The sequence below is a fragment of the Danio rerio genome, chromosome 25 (genome assembly GCF_052040795.2).
Source record: "Danio rerio strain M-AB ecotype USA chromosome 25, GRCz13ab, whole genome shotgun sequence".
In the NCBI taxonomy this organism is placed as follows: Eukaryota; Metazoa; Chordata; class Actinopteri; order Cypriniformes; family Danionidae; genus Danio; species Danio rerio.
Genome location: NC_141045.1, coordinates 22557127 through 22573547, shown reverse-complemented (window position 1 = coordinate 22573547; position 16421 = coordinate 22557127). Strand labels below are relative to the sequence as shown.

General features: G+C 36.8%; 1 protein-coding gene across 9 annotated transcripts in view; it reads right to left on the bottom strand.

The window, feature by feature from the left end:
- Positions 1-16421, bottom strand: part of erc1a (ELKS/RAB6-interacting/CAST family member 1a) — an 80040-nt gene that overhangs the window by 10453 nt on the left and 53166 nt on the right. For 2 of the 9 annotated variants that reach the window (XM_087310739.1, XM_087310741.1), the window contains 3 exons: positions 7033-7180; positions 6660-6761; positions 318-374 (listed from right to left, as the gene is read on the bottom strand). In XM_087310739.1, coding sequence (XP_087166865.1) covers positions 348-374; positions 6660-6761; positions 7033-7180 — 277 coding nt within the window. In that variant the 3' untranslated portion in view covers positions 318-347. 9 annotated transcript variants of the gene reach the window in all.

Here is a 16421-nt window from a genome sequence, read left to right as displayed (position 1 = left end):
TTACATTTAACCACAAAAACATACAAAGACATAACAGGCTCAAAAAAGGGAAGGGAAAAATCAAAACCAGGGTAAATGAGATTTCTAGACCATTTCATAGCGGTGTTATCATAAATAAATCACATATATGTATGTCTTCAATCAAAACAACTGTCATCTGAAATATGAAAAATACATATGCTATTAAAAAAGCACTGCTAAGAAATGGTCAATGATCTCCAGCAGGCACAGCGAGACAGGCAGGATTTGATGGCACATGGGAAGGAACAGGGCAGCTGAGATTGGCTTTTTTACATGTCCATCAAAGAAATGCTCACCCTTCTAAAACAAAATGGCTGCCAGTGAGGCTATGCCCAAATGCCCTCCTCATCATCCTATTGGTTAAGAGATGGCAAGGGTTTAGCCAAGTGCAGCATGGGAAAAAAGATCAGGTTAGTATGCGAAGAAATCCAAGTAGAAGCGACCTGTAAGCGCAAACGCAAGATCAGCTTTCAATGTATTTGACGTAAATAATAGCATTACAACGTTGATCCTGGATCTGCGCTTAGGGACAATTTCTACAGTCATGAATAAGAATAAAATCCATAGGGTTGAGAAGTCATGATCAATATGAAGGCAGTAAAAAGGAAATGATGGCAGTTGCATTGGAGGTGAGAGCAGCTTCACGTTATTTACGATAACATGACTGTAATGGAAACGGACAACAGCGCGTTCATTTCCAATTCAGTTTCCGCTATTTAATGTTTTATTAATGAGTATGAAACTGACCACACCTCCAATTTGTCTTTCTTCGGCTTGCTGTCAAGTTTAAGCTCCTATGAATATGAGATAAGCAAAATACAGCAATGGTACTATTATTTCCTATTCAGCCATATTGAATTGAAACTGAACAAAACAAAAAGAGCTGATGACTGTAGTAAACTAATTTAAAGGAACAGTTCACCAAAAATGAACACACTGTTATCATTTACAATTTGTTCTAGAAAACAAGTCACACCTTACTATAAATTACATAAGTGAATACATGTATAATATCATTCATAAATATAGCTGCAAGCTGTAATAAAGGGGCCAAACACATCAAAGGCAGATGAGGAGCAAAGCATAGCAGGGATGATCAGACAACAGGCGATTTAATGGCTGAAAAATCATATTATGAATACAGTCACTACTAGTATGGTTAATGGTTTATCAGCAATAAGTGGCTCTGTTACCTAATTGATGTGCTGTGGTTAGTGTAAGTGACCATGGCTTTGTAATGATCCAGGCTCATGTCTACTTTGGTGAGCTTTTTATTGATCTAGTTTTGGACGTTATTCAAGAATTGTTTGACTAAACAGCTTAAAGGTGCTGTATGTACGTTTTTCACCTCTAAAGCATATACATACCATAATATGTTTGCAGATATTTAACAATGTTTATAACATATTTGTGTTTCTGAAAAACATTGCTAAAGTCAGTTATTCTTCTTTGAAAAAGTGCTTTCTGTGCCGGAAAGTCTGTCTTTGTTTTGGTCTCTATAACCAGCCCACTGCCAGTTTACCCAATTATATTTCAGCACCCAGGACGGCCTTGGTGGAAAACTGTCTATTTCATTTCTGTCATGAAGGCTTTTAATGTATGTGTCCTTGGCCAACAACACGAGAAATATTTAAATTTAGCCATTTAGAAGCGAGAAATAAAAGCTGTTTCTAAAAGACTAATGGTTAGAACAAAAAGTATTTTTAACATGGAAAATATTATTTCGGTCGTGTCATGGATCGTAGTTAGGACACTGTGTTAGCTTGATAGTCAGGCACGCTTGGTCTGGTTGGTGTTGTCAATCTGGCAACCTGCATTTGCGTGGAGTTATCAGAGGGGAGGCTGGGTAAAAAAGTAATTTTAATTAGGAGTACAATACCAAAGACTATAGAATACATAATACATGTCACTTGTATAATTTTGAATAAGGAAACGTGTAACTGTCAATATTGGGAATGAAGCTCTGCCTTCTAGTACTGGAGCCAATCAGCGATCGCTATATGGCAAATAAAGCTCTGATTCAAGTACAATAGCCAATCAGTGATCACTATATTGACAATTCTCCAAGGGAGGGGCTCAGACCAGACATGAGTTTTACTGGTTATTCGTAATCTTGGCAAGGAGTTTTGTAGAATTTGATGTTTTCCCATTCAAACAGAATGCCTGAGCATACTGCCCGAAAGGCGTTTTAAAGATGGCCGCCGAGTGAAATAACTTGCCTTAAAGGCACTTTGACAGTACCTATTTCAACTATTGGGTGTCAATCTTAAATATTGCACCTTTAAATTTGACCATTTTTTTATTGCATTTGCTGAAGATAATTTGGTTTAACTTGTATGTAAATTCCTAATGGGAATTATAGCCTTCCAAATGAGTGAAATCAATTATGGCTGCCATGTTAAGGTGTCATTCTAAACCAAATAGCTCAAGACTGCCACTTTGAAGGGCCATACAGAAAGTTTGATTTCAAAGCGGTAAAAATTGACACTTCGGGTGTCAGACAGCACTTTGCATTTACAAGGGCTCATCCCTATGCCCTAATCTAACACCCTGTATGAAAAGTTTTAAAAAGTTAATTTTTTTATAAGTAGTCAACAAAAAGTTGGGCTGAGAATGGCATAACTTATCAGTGACCTCTGACTCTATCAATACCACCAAAGCTACAACCCCAAATCAGAAAAACTTGGGACAGTATGGAAAACAAAAATAAAAAAAGAAAGTAGTAATATCTAAATTTACTATGACGTGTATTTTATTGCAGACAATATGGCAAACATTATTAAATGTGTTTCTCATGATTTTTTATTGTTCTTTTTTTAAGAACACGTTCCAATTTTGGTTCTTGCAACACATTTCAACAGTAAAGCATTTACTTCTTTGTAATGCTGCCATTCCTTTTCACAACACTTAAAATACATTTAGGGACTGAAGAAACCAAGTGATGAAGTGTTTCAGGTGTAATTTTGTTCCTTTTTTCCTGCAAACAAGTCTTAACTTAGGCAACAGTATGTGGTCTTTGTTGTGGGTTTTTGCACGTTAAAATGCTCCACACATTCTTAATTGGAGGCAGGTCAGGACGGGCAAGCCAGTCAAGTACCTGCATCCTCTTCATCTGCAGCTGGGACTTTGTAATGTGTGCAGAATGTGGTTTCTTGTTGAAATATGCATAAACGTCCCTGGAAAAGAAGGCAGCATGTTGTGTTCCAAAATCTCCATGTACTTTTCAGAATTAATAGCGCCATCACAGAAGCGCAAGTTACCACTGACAAAAGGCCACATCATGACAGACCCTGGCTTTTGTACTTGTTGCTGGCAACAGTCTGGACAATCATTTTCTTATTTGGTCAGAAGCACACAGCGTCCATTTTTCCCAAAAATACCTGAAATACTGATTCCTCTGACCACAGTACACTTTTCCACTGTGTGACAGTCCATCCTAGATGCCTAAGAACACAAATAAGTCATACGCTCTTCAGGACACTGTTAACATAGGGCTTCCTTTTGGCACAGTACAGTTTTAACTGACATTTGTGAATGTACCTAAATATTGTGGTACTTGACAAAGGTTTGCCAAAGTAGTCCGGAGCCTAATTCTTAATGAAGTGCCACATGAGGGATCAGAGATCACACAGCTTCGGTTTGCGCCCCTGTCCTTTACGAGCTGAAATTCCTCCAGATTCCTTAAATCTTTTAATTATGTTTTGCACTGTTGAAGGTGAAATATCCAAACGTCTTCCTGTCTTTCTTTGAGGAACATTGTTTTTAGACATTTCGATCATTTTCTTGTGTGTTTGTTGGCAAACTAGTGATCCTCTGCTCATCTTTGCTCCTAAAAGACTAGACCTTTCTTGGATGCTGCTTTTGTACCAAATCATAATTACAATCACCTGTTGACATCACATGTTTCAAATCACATCATTATTTAACCAATTTACCCGTATTAATAGACCTAAATTATGGGAGACGTGGTGGTTACAGTAGGTTGTGCTTTCCCCTCACAGCAAAAAGGTCGCTGGTTCAAGCCTGGGCTGGGTCAGTTAGCGTTTCGGTGTGGAGTTTGCATGTTCTCCCTACATTCGCATAGATTTCCTTCGGGTGCTCTGGTTTCCCCCACAAGTCTAAAGACATTCGGTACAGGTGAATTGGGTAAGCTAAAACTGTCCTTAGTGTATGTGTGTGAATGAGTGTGTATGGTTGTTTCCCAGTGATCGATTGCAGTTGGAAGGGCATCCGCTGTGTAAAACATATGCTGGAAAAGTTGCCAGTTTCTTTCCGCAGTGGTGACCCCAGATTAATAAAAAAGGGACTAAGCTGAAAAAAAGTGAATGAATACTAGACCTAAATTGCTCCTGTGCCAACTTTTTTTTGGAACGTGTTGCAGATTTGAATGACAGGAAAGGAAGTATGTTTACGAATGAAATGAATATTTTGCGTTCATATTGTCTGCAATGAAATTTAAATCAAAATAAATTTAGAAATCATTACTTTCTTTTTTATTAGCATTTTCCATACTGTCACAACTTTTTCTGATTTGGCGTTGTATTTTATAAGCTACAAATCCAAAGAGAAAAGATTTTGTGGCAAATTATTGCAAGAACCCTGACCTCTGTTGCACTGAGCCAAATCTGTGCAACTAACCTCAAGTAATGATTGTTATAAGACACACCAACACTGACACCAAAAAAACAAAGCCTCTCGTGCAATTTAATGAGCTTGTTGTTTGCAGATTATTTAACAATGGTTTGACTAATCAACAATTTTCCTGCCAAAATGGTCTAAAGATGATCTGCTTTGATATCCACTCAAATCAGTCCAATTTTCAAGAACTGGCGAAAACAAATTAATTTGAAGAAATCAGAAACAAAAGGGTTACGTTATTACAATAAGCATGTTGTCACTAGAGGGAGCAAAATCAGTTCGGCTCAAGTTCACATTTTCTTCTATATTAGTATAAAACTAATGAACAAATAATTGTGACATTTCTTATAAATGTCAAGCCTACAAACAAAAAAATGTAACTAGCGTTGTGTGGAAAATGCACTATAAATACTGACATTCAAAAATTTAAATATTAAAGTCACAGCATATTTCAGATACTAAAACATGTAGCTGTTTACACCTGGTCACAAGTTTTTTCTTATCGGGAAGCTATCTGATCATTAAAAAGATATTAATCATGTCACTCTATCCAATTCAGGAGGTGGCCTGGCATGCATTGTAGAAAAAAACTTGTCTCAGGGCATCTGGTTGTTGAAACCACAAATGTAATTTTTTCTTCTCATAAAATGTAAAAAAAAAATTAAATAAACATGTGATCGAGTGTTATTGGCTTTATTAAATATTCAAATATAACAGCATAAATGCAGCACGCAACACAAAGATGATAGTTTAGGATGTTTGATTTGTTTAATTTTTTTTTATTTTTTTTATCGGCCATTTGTTAATCATCCATTGTCCTGATAAAAACTACAAAATTGCTTATAAAATTCCAGGATTTTAACTTTGTAATTGTCAAATTCATAAATGATGTAACTGATTTGGTGGGGAAAAAAACTCAAAATGACGTATTTTAACATAAAAAGTAATTGTGGACTGGATTTATTTTTATTACCTTTTATCAAAGTCTTTGAGGCATGGTGGCACAGTGGATAGCATGTTCGCCTCACAGCAACCAGGTCGCTGGTTCGAGCCATGGCTGGGTCAGTTGGTGTTTCTATGTATGTGCATGTTCTCCCTGTGTTCCTGTGGGTTTCCTCCGAGTGCTCCAGTTTCCCCCACAAGTCCAAAGACATGCGGTACACTTCTATACAGCTTAAAGTGACATTTAAAGGCGTAAGTAGATTAATTAGGTTAACTAGGCAGGTTAGGGTAATTAAGCAAGTTATTATTTATTGATGGTTTGTTCTGTAGAATATCGAAAATAATATAGTTTAAAGGGGCTAATAATTTTGATCTTAAAATGGCTTTTATTAAATTAAAAACTGCTTTTATTCTAGCCAAAATAAAAATAACAATAAAAAAACATCTTTCTCCAGAAGAAAAAAATATTATTTGACATACTGTGAAAATGTCCTTGCTTTGGTAAACATCATTTGGGAAATATAAAAAAAAAAAATTTAAATTCAAAGGCGGACTAATAATTCTGACTTCAACTGTGTCTGTACGACAAAGATAGATGTTTCATTTAGCGTTTCATTAGCGCTTTGCACTGATATTTTACTGGGACACAGGTGAAGAACAAAGCTTCCTGTAGCCTAAATGCAAAATGATTTGTATCCCTAATAATATATACGGTATAGCTTATGTTTCATATAATGAAATAAAATGCAGTGTATCTGATGCTTTACTAATCATAGCGTAGGTAAATGTGCATATAGTGTGGCGTTTAAAGATTGGAATCATATAATCGACACATTTCTGTAGTCAAATGTAAATATAACCATTTTCCCAAACCAGAAAGCTATTTGATCAGAGAAAATGCACAAAGTGACCAGGTGTAAACAGGTCCAGATTTTGGACAATGCAATACTCATGTTTCGTAAAAGTTGGGCATATTATGAGAATGAGTAAATGTAACAGGATTTTTTTCGAGGTGAACTGTCCCTTTTGCTGATGTTTGCAGAGGACTGGATTATGACCTGATCAGGTGATTTCGGAGGTTTGTGATTGGTCTGGTCAGGTGGTGTTTTCAAGTATCCATCATCATAATTATCCGCCATGAGCTTCATGCGGTTCTGTGTCTAGGAGAAAAGAGGAGGAACAGATGTAAGGAAAGATTGGGAGGGTAAAAACGGATGAAAACATGGGTTGATTTGGGGTCAAGAAAAGATCAATTAAAAGAAGCACATCAATAGACCTTGTTTATATACATAAAAGGTCAGCAGTCAAAACAAAGATGTATTTTGTCTAAGTCTTTTAGGTTTTTCTGCAACTTCTGTTATTGTTGACAGAAATCAGATAAACAAAGTAATCTTGAGCACAGTCAGATCCGCTCGGTGACGCAGGCCGTACCTGCTGTTTGAGCTGCTGCACCAAACGGTCCTTTTCTCTTCGCAGCTGAGCCACTTCTTCCTGTGTTTTCTTCTTTTTAGATGAAGAGAGCTCCAGCAAGGCGATGTTAGCATCCTTCTCACTTATGGCAGCCAGAAGAGCCTCTTGTCTGTGGATTACAGTTGATCAAAGCAGGTTAGAAACATATTATCATTGAGTAAATCTTTAGGATTATAGTAACAAAAAAGAGTTTTGTAAAGATTTGAAAAAAAAAGTGAAAATTTTTAAAGATTTTGAAGATTACTACCACTACTAGAGATATTAATTGAAATCAATCGCTTTTTAAAATGTTGCGATTAGCAAGTTTATTATCGCAAGTGGCTGCGAAATGAATATATTTTTTAAATTTCCCCCACCCAGAGCAAATGCATGACCGTTGTCTGTGTGCAACAGTATTACTAGCCAATCGGTTGAGCACACTTTCTTTCGGCCAGAATTGTGCAACAGAACTTTGCGGAATTCCCACAATAAAAAAACAATCAAACAGGAAAGCGCAGATGAGTGGGATGATGGCGTGTGCTGCTTCAAAAAGATTAATAGTTTTATTAATATCAAAGAAAAACAGTACGTCAGTATTATGTGGGAATATTTTCATTTCAAATGCAAAGACACCGAACAAAAACAGGTAATTGTAAGAGCTGTCACAGAATTTTTTCCAGCATGAGGAAATACAACAACCAGCACCTAAAAAAGTACCACAGGCGGCTATGTAAGGAGTGTGATTGAGCTGAAGCCTAAAGAACCCCTATTATGGGTTTTTGAGAATGACCTTCCATGTAGTGTGTAACACAGCTCTGCGTGAAGTGAAATATCCAGCTAAGGCTTAAATTTGAAAGTGAACAGTGTTTAAAACTATTGATTCGTTTAAAAAAAGATTCGACACATAGTGCTTAAAATCAATCGTTAAAGGAAAATTTAAATCTACGGCCCTGCCCACAAACACTGTAGCAGATCCCGGTTGTATCAAGTCATGAAGATGTTGTGCTCATCTGGATATTACTGGAAGTGTGAGGGAAAGTTAGTGTTATTTTCCATACCCAATGATGAAACTGAAGAGTATGTGATTGAGGATTATTTTTGTAAAAATACCTCAGCATTATAGCCCTAATTTTTCTGAAGAGTGCTTTAGTAATCTACACTTTTACAACGGGGGATTCGTTGGCCATTTGTTAAAGAAAGGATCAGAAAAGACTATTGATGTGTGGGACTTTGTCAGAGCTCGACAGGAACTTTAAAGTAACTTTCACATTTCACGGAACAGTTTCTTCCTCCATTTCAGGTTCAGGTTAGATTCGGGGGTGACGTGACTGATCAACACTGTTAAAAAATCGGGTACTGTGGTGTTAGTAACTACTATGAAGCGTGTTTTGGCCGGCCGATGTGATCGGATCATATATAAATGTTGGCGACCCGGGGTTTTCACAGACTGTACCAAAATGCTGAGGACTAGGGGGGGGGTTGAAATTACGGGAGTTTTCCAGTACAAAATAACAAAACGGGACTGTGGCGGTAGATAGGTACTGGACACTCCTGGGAAAAACAGTGTTGGCAGGTATGCTCACACATACAGTGTGTACTCTGACTACTTGAATATTGTTTATAAGTCGTGGTGGGCATTTAACTCTGTCTCACGCTGAAGGCTGTTGACCAATCGCAAAGGGCGATCATATGGGAGTCGCTGGGATAATTAGGTAAAAATGAATGCATATTATAAGATAATGAAAGTGTTTTTTGACCTTGCATGCATATCAGCCTGTTGTTGGAGACCCTTAAAGGGCACCTAGGTTACCCCACTTTTCAGATTTAATATAAGTGTTTTGCATCTTCAGAATGTGTATGTAAAGTTTCACCTCAAAACACCCATCAGATTTTTCATTATACCTTTTACAAGATCTATTTTTAACATTTTCCACCAGGGGGCCGTTTAGTCGTACTGCACCTTTAAGAATAGTCCGCCCCACCCACCGTTTCTACATGTCTTTCTGCGCGCCTTAATCTTCTCCCTCGGCTGCATCAGACAACAGACTGACAGACTTAGGAAGAAGATCTCACGTAGCGTTTGTGACAAATACTACAGTAAGAACTTTACCAATGAGCATTTGTTGTATAGATGAGTCCCACAAACAATGTCAATGTACAAAGTTCACGCGCGTACACACATACAGACCGACACACACAGACACACACACTGACAGACAGAGCGCGTTTAGCTTTCCACTCTTTTTGCACGCAAATGTGACAGGATACAGGCTACTGCTGTGTGGATATCTGTTATGTTAATGTACAAAACAAACCTGATTTAACGTCCACAAACCGGGATTGAAGCCTCTTCTTTTATAATTGACACGCGGCTGTGCTGATAAAGTAAAGTTGAAGTGAATCACTGTACTTCATTACACACGTGCACTGTTTTGAAACATTTTAAACATGTGGAACTTACACTTCATCACATTTGATGATAATTGATTATCCTAGCGAACTGAACAAACTTTTATTCCCGACTGCTTTGAGCATGTCTGGTCTTGTTGACATGGTTATACACGTGACTACCAGGACATGCTACACAAAGCAATCAATTCGGTGGGTGGGGGGCCACACTCCTACGTCGCGGTTGCAGTCGGTCTGAAAACCGCTCCAATTGGTCCACTATTTTTATGTTGTTAAATTGAAAAAAAAAAAGGACTGTGTGTGTTTATTTCACCCCAATATGACGGTCTATACACTATACCAACACACATGTCTGTCCAAACAGCTTGAAAAGTAGATTTTCACCATAGGTGCCCTTTAAAACCAAAATATGACTCTTTTTAATGTATAATAGGGGTTCTTTAACAAAAACAAAATTATCGCAAATCAAAAAGAAATCACAAAAAAAAAGCAAAAAAAAAAGCAGCCCTACCTACTATTATTATTATTATTATTGTTAAAAAAGTAAATAAATGAAAAATATATATTAAGATATATATTAAGTAATAATGGTATTAAAAAAACAGCAATTATTATTATTATTATTATTATTATTATTATTATTGTCATTATAATTATTATTATTATTATTATTATTGTTGTTGTGAATAAGCCTGACTTTAATGTTATTACTATTTGCACAGATTAAATGCATTCATATTAGGCTAAATATTTATTAATACAACATATTTTTCTAAACTATAATAAATGGCTGAAATTATTAAAAATCTAATTCTAATGTTAAATATTATTGATTTTATTATCACCTGCAGTAAAATTATAGATTTAACACTTTTAATAAAACTGCTTCAAATTAAGTATATAAAAACATTATAAAATAAAATTGCAAAACACTAATAACACTGGTTGAAATAATTTGATTATTTCATTCATTTTTTGTAGTAGTAGTAGTATTATAATTGTTATTAATATTAGCATATGCCTTATATTTTGTACTTTTTTATTATAAAATGTTTGTTTACACGTTATTATTATTATTATTATTATTCATCCATTGTCCTTCAGCTTAGTCCCTCATTTATCAGGGATCGCCGCAGAGGAATGAATCAGCAACTATTCCAGCATATGCCCTTCCAGCTGCAACTCACTACTGGGAAACAATTATACACACTCTTTCAAACATAAACACTATGGACAATTACACAAAAAGTACAAACATACCAATAAAATAATAAATGAAAACGAGCAAAACTACATTTTCAAAACCATAATAAACCTGGTTGAAAGGATTTAAGTCCAATGTCAAACTGCACTTTACAGCAGTACTATGGAAATGCTCTTGAAAGCGGTTGACCTCATTGACAATGACCAGAAGTCTTACAACGCTCAGCAGAGCAGATTAAAGTATGTCTGCATTCACAAGTACAAAACACCTCAGCGGAATATGGATTTTGTCAAAATGATTGTGCATAATAGTCTGAGAAGGCCTGAAATAGCTTGTTTATTCTCAGTTTCTCCACAGACTCCCAAGTGTGCAGACAGAAATAGTGCCACGTGCTGAATGAATCATCCTCCACATTTATTATCTCCATGAAAAAACGTGATACTCAGAACAGAAGGTTTTACAGCCTATTTTTCGACCGCGATGTTTACTCTGTATTAACTGATTTATATCATTAACACTCCGGCTTGCCAAAGCTGACCTCAGAGTGAGATCTAATGGAAAATATGGCTGTTTAATGATTTCAAACTGTGAGCTGTTTATTAAGATCTTGGAAGTTTATTATATAACACAAAGTGTGTCTTGTATGCAAATGGCAGATGCAAAAATATTTAATTTTTAGAGAGGTTCTTACAGGTTAGTGCATCGACACATACACTCTGGTGCTCACAGCGACCTGAGTTTGATTCCCGCCTCGTGGACCTATGCTGATCCCTTTCTTTTCTCTGCTCTCTGTGCTTTCCTGTCAATGCTCTATACCTTCCTGTCCATTAAGGGTGAAAACCCAAAATAATTATTATTAAAAAAAAAATGTCACACCAAAAATCATTCAGTTTTGGACACGTCCAAAAGAGGTGGGTCAGGGAGCCTTCAGCAGACTTACAACGGTCACATGTAAGGGAGATGGTAGGAAAAATACAGTGTAATTTAGAATTTGAGTGGTGCAGTCTATTCATTACTTCAAATTGAACTAACTGATGCCTGCAATTAATAGAACAAGAGCGAATTCTACTGTCTTAATCTATATGCCCAGTTCCTCTTCCTAAGCATTCTTCAAATGAATTGTAGAGTAACTCAGTTCTTGAGAAAACAGCAAAACAAATATCCAAAATCTAAAATCAAATGTTAGGAATCAGATGAGCCCAATAGTAGTACGTAAACTTTTCTTTCATCTGGCGGCGATTCAAAATTGGGTATCGCATGACTTAATTTCTAATCTGTAAATGTCGAAAGAATTGTGTTGTGGGAAAAGAAAACTTCTCTTTTAGTTGAGAAAATGAGGCAAATTTTTTATTAACATGTAAATCCTTTAGGATGACTATAACTTATAAGCCTTCAAATATTGAATGCTGTGTCAGAGATAGAGGGGGGGATGCATGATTATGATATACTGGAATAGAAGTAGTATGAGTCTGGTAAAACGCCATATTTTCTAACAGTTTCAAACAATCAAATTATCAATCTGATGTGATCAATTTAGTATATGAAAACAGCGGGGCTGGATATGAGCTGTTTGTAATTCAGTTTTTTTTTCGATGGCGACCCAGTGGGTGTATTAGTGGAGATTTCGACTTTAATACCATCTTGCCAGTAGACAAGGGCCCTAGAATTTGCTGACTAGTTGATCGCTGAATTTTGCGTAAAATCAAGCAAATGTTGCAACATTTTGTGGACTCCTGAATTTTTTGAACTCCTGGAAGAGTCATTCATTCATTCATTCATTTTCCTTAGGCTTAATCTTTGTGTTTCAGAGGTCTCCACAGCGGAATAAACCGTCAACAATTCCAGCATATGTTTTACGCAGCGGATGCCCTTCCAGTAGCAACCCAGTACTGAGAAACACCCATACACTCTCACATTTATACACTCATACACTATGGCCAGTTTAGTTCTGATTCATGATTTATGTTTCACATTTCAAAACATGGTGACGCAGTGGCGCAGTAGGTATTGCTGTCACCTCACAGCAAGAAGGTCACTGGGTCGCAGGTTCGAGCCTTGGCTGGGTCAGTTGGCGTTTCTGTGTGTAGCTAAATTGTCCGTAGTGTATGAGTGTGTGCGAATGTTTCCCAGAGATGGGTTGCGGCTGGAAGGGCATCCGCTGTGTGGAAATGAGCTGGATGAGTTGGCGGTTCATTCCGCTGTAGCGGCCCAGAATTTGTAAAGGGACTAAGTCGACAAGAAAATTAATGAATGAATGAATGAATTTCAAAACATCTGTTAAGAAAACAAAGTAAGCATCTGTGATTTTCATGATGCATTATGGGTCTTTTCATGGAGGGATGTATTTGATGTTTCAGTGCACTGGCCGACTTCCTCACTACTGAACAAAGGAGTTGATTGAGATGCACCATTATTAAATAATGTAAGCTTAACAAAATCATCTGCTGAAGCCTATTGCAAATTTAGATTTTCATAGATACATATAAATAATGTCGCAGATGCATTATACTGTTAGTGATTACTAACTGCAATAATGACTGTTCAATTATTGCAGATGGCTTATGTATAGCTGCTGATCAGGCATCTATGTATATGATTTTATTCACCCAATGCAAGTGAGTAACGCAACAAATCAAGGTATGGGCCGAATAAGAGATTTATTATGGTTTGTTAATTACTGACTGCTTGCACATACAGTCATTGAGCTCATGTTGTGCGCAGACACATGAAACTATGTAAACGAGCATTGACAGCCTAATACATTACGACAGGATGGAAGTATTCTAGTGTTGTCATGTTGCCCGCTTTCTGTGTATCATTTATTTTCAATATGAATAACACTTTTGTTTTCATGCTGTTATGTAAGCCAAAGTGGATTTGGTCGTTTAGTAAGTCTTTTGATTTACTGATGGATGATATAGTCATTCAGGAACAGTTTATGTTGGATGTGTAACTTGCTTAAAGTAAAGGGTCTCCAGTTTCACTGTGCAAAAAACTTTTATTCCACATAATGCCTTAAAAATTTTTATATAATTTTGTTAATATTTAAGGTCTGTTTCAGACCAGAAGAATCACTGTTCACTAGTGAATCAGTAATTTTGTCACAGTCACCAACAATTTAGGCTTAACAGATTCCTGAAAAGAATGCACCTGGACTACAATTCTTCCACCGAAATGAACTACAAATCCCATCATTCCCTGCACTCTCACACTTAGCCCAGATCCCCCTTGACTGCAAACACACAGCTGAAGCTTGTAAAGACATTCATGGACTATAAATTAGGGATGTCCCGATCTTATATTGACAGCGGAAATAGGTCCAATATCAGTCTAAAAAACTATATCAGACTGCGTTAAAAATCTCCGATATAAGCAGTCCGATTCGCTCTAAACTCCGTTACAGCTATTCTATCCAGCAGCGTCCAGAGCCAGCATGCAAAGCCCACGTGATCATAACACTGCTTGCTAGCAAAGTCTCTTTAAGATTTAACATGCTCTTCACACTAAGGTATGGTGTATTACGATAGAAATCTAACACGCTGAGGCTATTAACACCAGCGCTTCCCACACAGAAGACTTTACCTCAGTGGCCCGGTTCTGTGTGCGTGAGAATACTGCTGCAGACCCACAGAGACGCGCTAGACACCTCTTATGACTTTAGCTTTGAGAAGAGCACGAGGACACGTGGAGAAGAAAAGCCTTTTACTAAATAGATTGATCCAGCTCATTATTTAGGGTGACAATACATCCTCTTTTTCCCAGACATGTCATCTATTTGGGACTTTAAAATGCATTCAGCGAAGATTTCTAAATCGCCTAACATGTCCCGGATTCTGCTTTCGTTTTTTTTAGCAGAGTCTGTCAGTCAGAGTTTAGCAGAGTTTATGCATTACTTTATACGCAAACTTTTTCCGGTGCATCTCAATCTCTCAGCAGCACAAACACTAGAGAGAGAGAGAGAGTGAGGGAGGGAGGGAGGGAGAGAGGAAGGGAGGGAGGAAGAGAGTGAGGGAGGGAGAGAGTAAGGGAGGGAGGAAGAGAGTGAGGGAGGGAGAGAGGGAGCAGATTTGACCTGTCAGTGGTGCACACGGATAGTAGGAGTGAAATAGTATATTTCTTATTTTTTAGTTCATTTTTTTACTTGAACACACTGAAAAGAAACAGTCGTGTAAAAGGTGTTAAATGCTAAACATCTTTGCTGTTTTAATTGTCTGTTAAATAAGAAAAAGAAATCATTCTGTTGCTGAGGGCCATTACAGATTAAAAGAAAGAATGGTATTACTTTCGGGCAGAAGGAAAATTTGATTAGAGGCATTCCCATATTTAACTCTTCTTTAAAAAGCTCAGAAAGATAAAGTGCTCTGATAAACAGTGTCAGCTTTGCACATCAGTTTGCAGTTCTGTCTCTATTTACATTGTCGTACTTTTCCCATGTAAGGCAGTAGGGTGGAATCTGTGCAATATATTATGCAAATACAATTTATTTTGATAAATTAAATTATTTTTAAATGTCACATTATTTTATGTGCTGAGGAGAAAAGGTGTGTTTCAATCCAGCTACTACAAGTATATTTGTTAAAGATAATATGTGCAAATATTTTATTATAAAATTAATAAGGTTTGGGAACATTGATACAGCCATAATCTTCTTATGATACAAACACAGATTAAATAGATCTGATCATGTAAATTTTTGTATTAACCATACTGCACATTTTCATTAGCTTAACAATAATTTATATCTGCTCCCCTGTGTGAAAGATATTTTTCAGCTTAAAACTGGATCAAAAATTCATCAAGAAGCTGTGTGTGAAATTAAAACATTGGACACTCAACCTTTAGCAGTTGTTCAATTAACAATGTTTTATTTTCATATGTTCCTGCTCTCAGCTGTCTCAACTATTTGCTGATGCTGAAAAATAAATAACTGAAGTGACCTTAAATTAGTATTTTACACTTTAAAAAATATATTTTTGTTTATTCAATTAAGATATTTTTCAGGGTCTTAATATTTATTCTTTAATTCTTTTTCATATATTCTTATGTAAAAGGTTCACATTTATGCAACCAATAGTTAATATATTGCTTGTTTTTTTCCATCCTCACTGTTGCTGACTTTTGTTCTCAGTTTTATCAAGCTGTTCATAAATTCCCCTCAACGAAATAGGAAAAAGTTAAGTATTCATGATTTGTGCTAATATCGGATTTATATCGGTATCGGTTCGTACTGAAGGCTGCAATATCGGTATCATATCGGAAGTTATAATGTTGTATCAGGACATCCCTACTATAAATACACCTCACACACACAGACAAGTTGCTGAGTCTTCATTTATTTATACATTTTCTTTTTAGCTTAGTCTCTTTATTAATCAGGGGTTGCCACAGTGGAATGAACCTCCAATTTATCCAGCATATATTTTACGTAGCGGATGCCCTTTCAGCTGCAACCCAATACTGGGAAACACCTTTACACTCTTGCAGACACACACATACACTATGGCCAATTTAGCTTATTTAATTCACCTATATGGCATGACTTTGGACTGTGGGGGAAACCGGAGCACCCGGAGGAAACCCACACGAACATGGGGAGAACATGCAAACTCCACATAGAAATGCCAACTGACCCAGCTGGGGCTCGAACCAGCGACCTTCTTACTGTAAGGCGATCGTGCTACCCATTGCGCCACCATGATGCAGTTGCAGTGTCTTGTTGTTCGGAAAATTTCTAAGCGGTATTCTTGTCTTGTCTTGC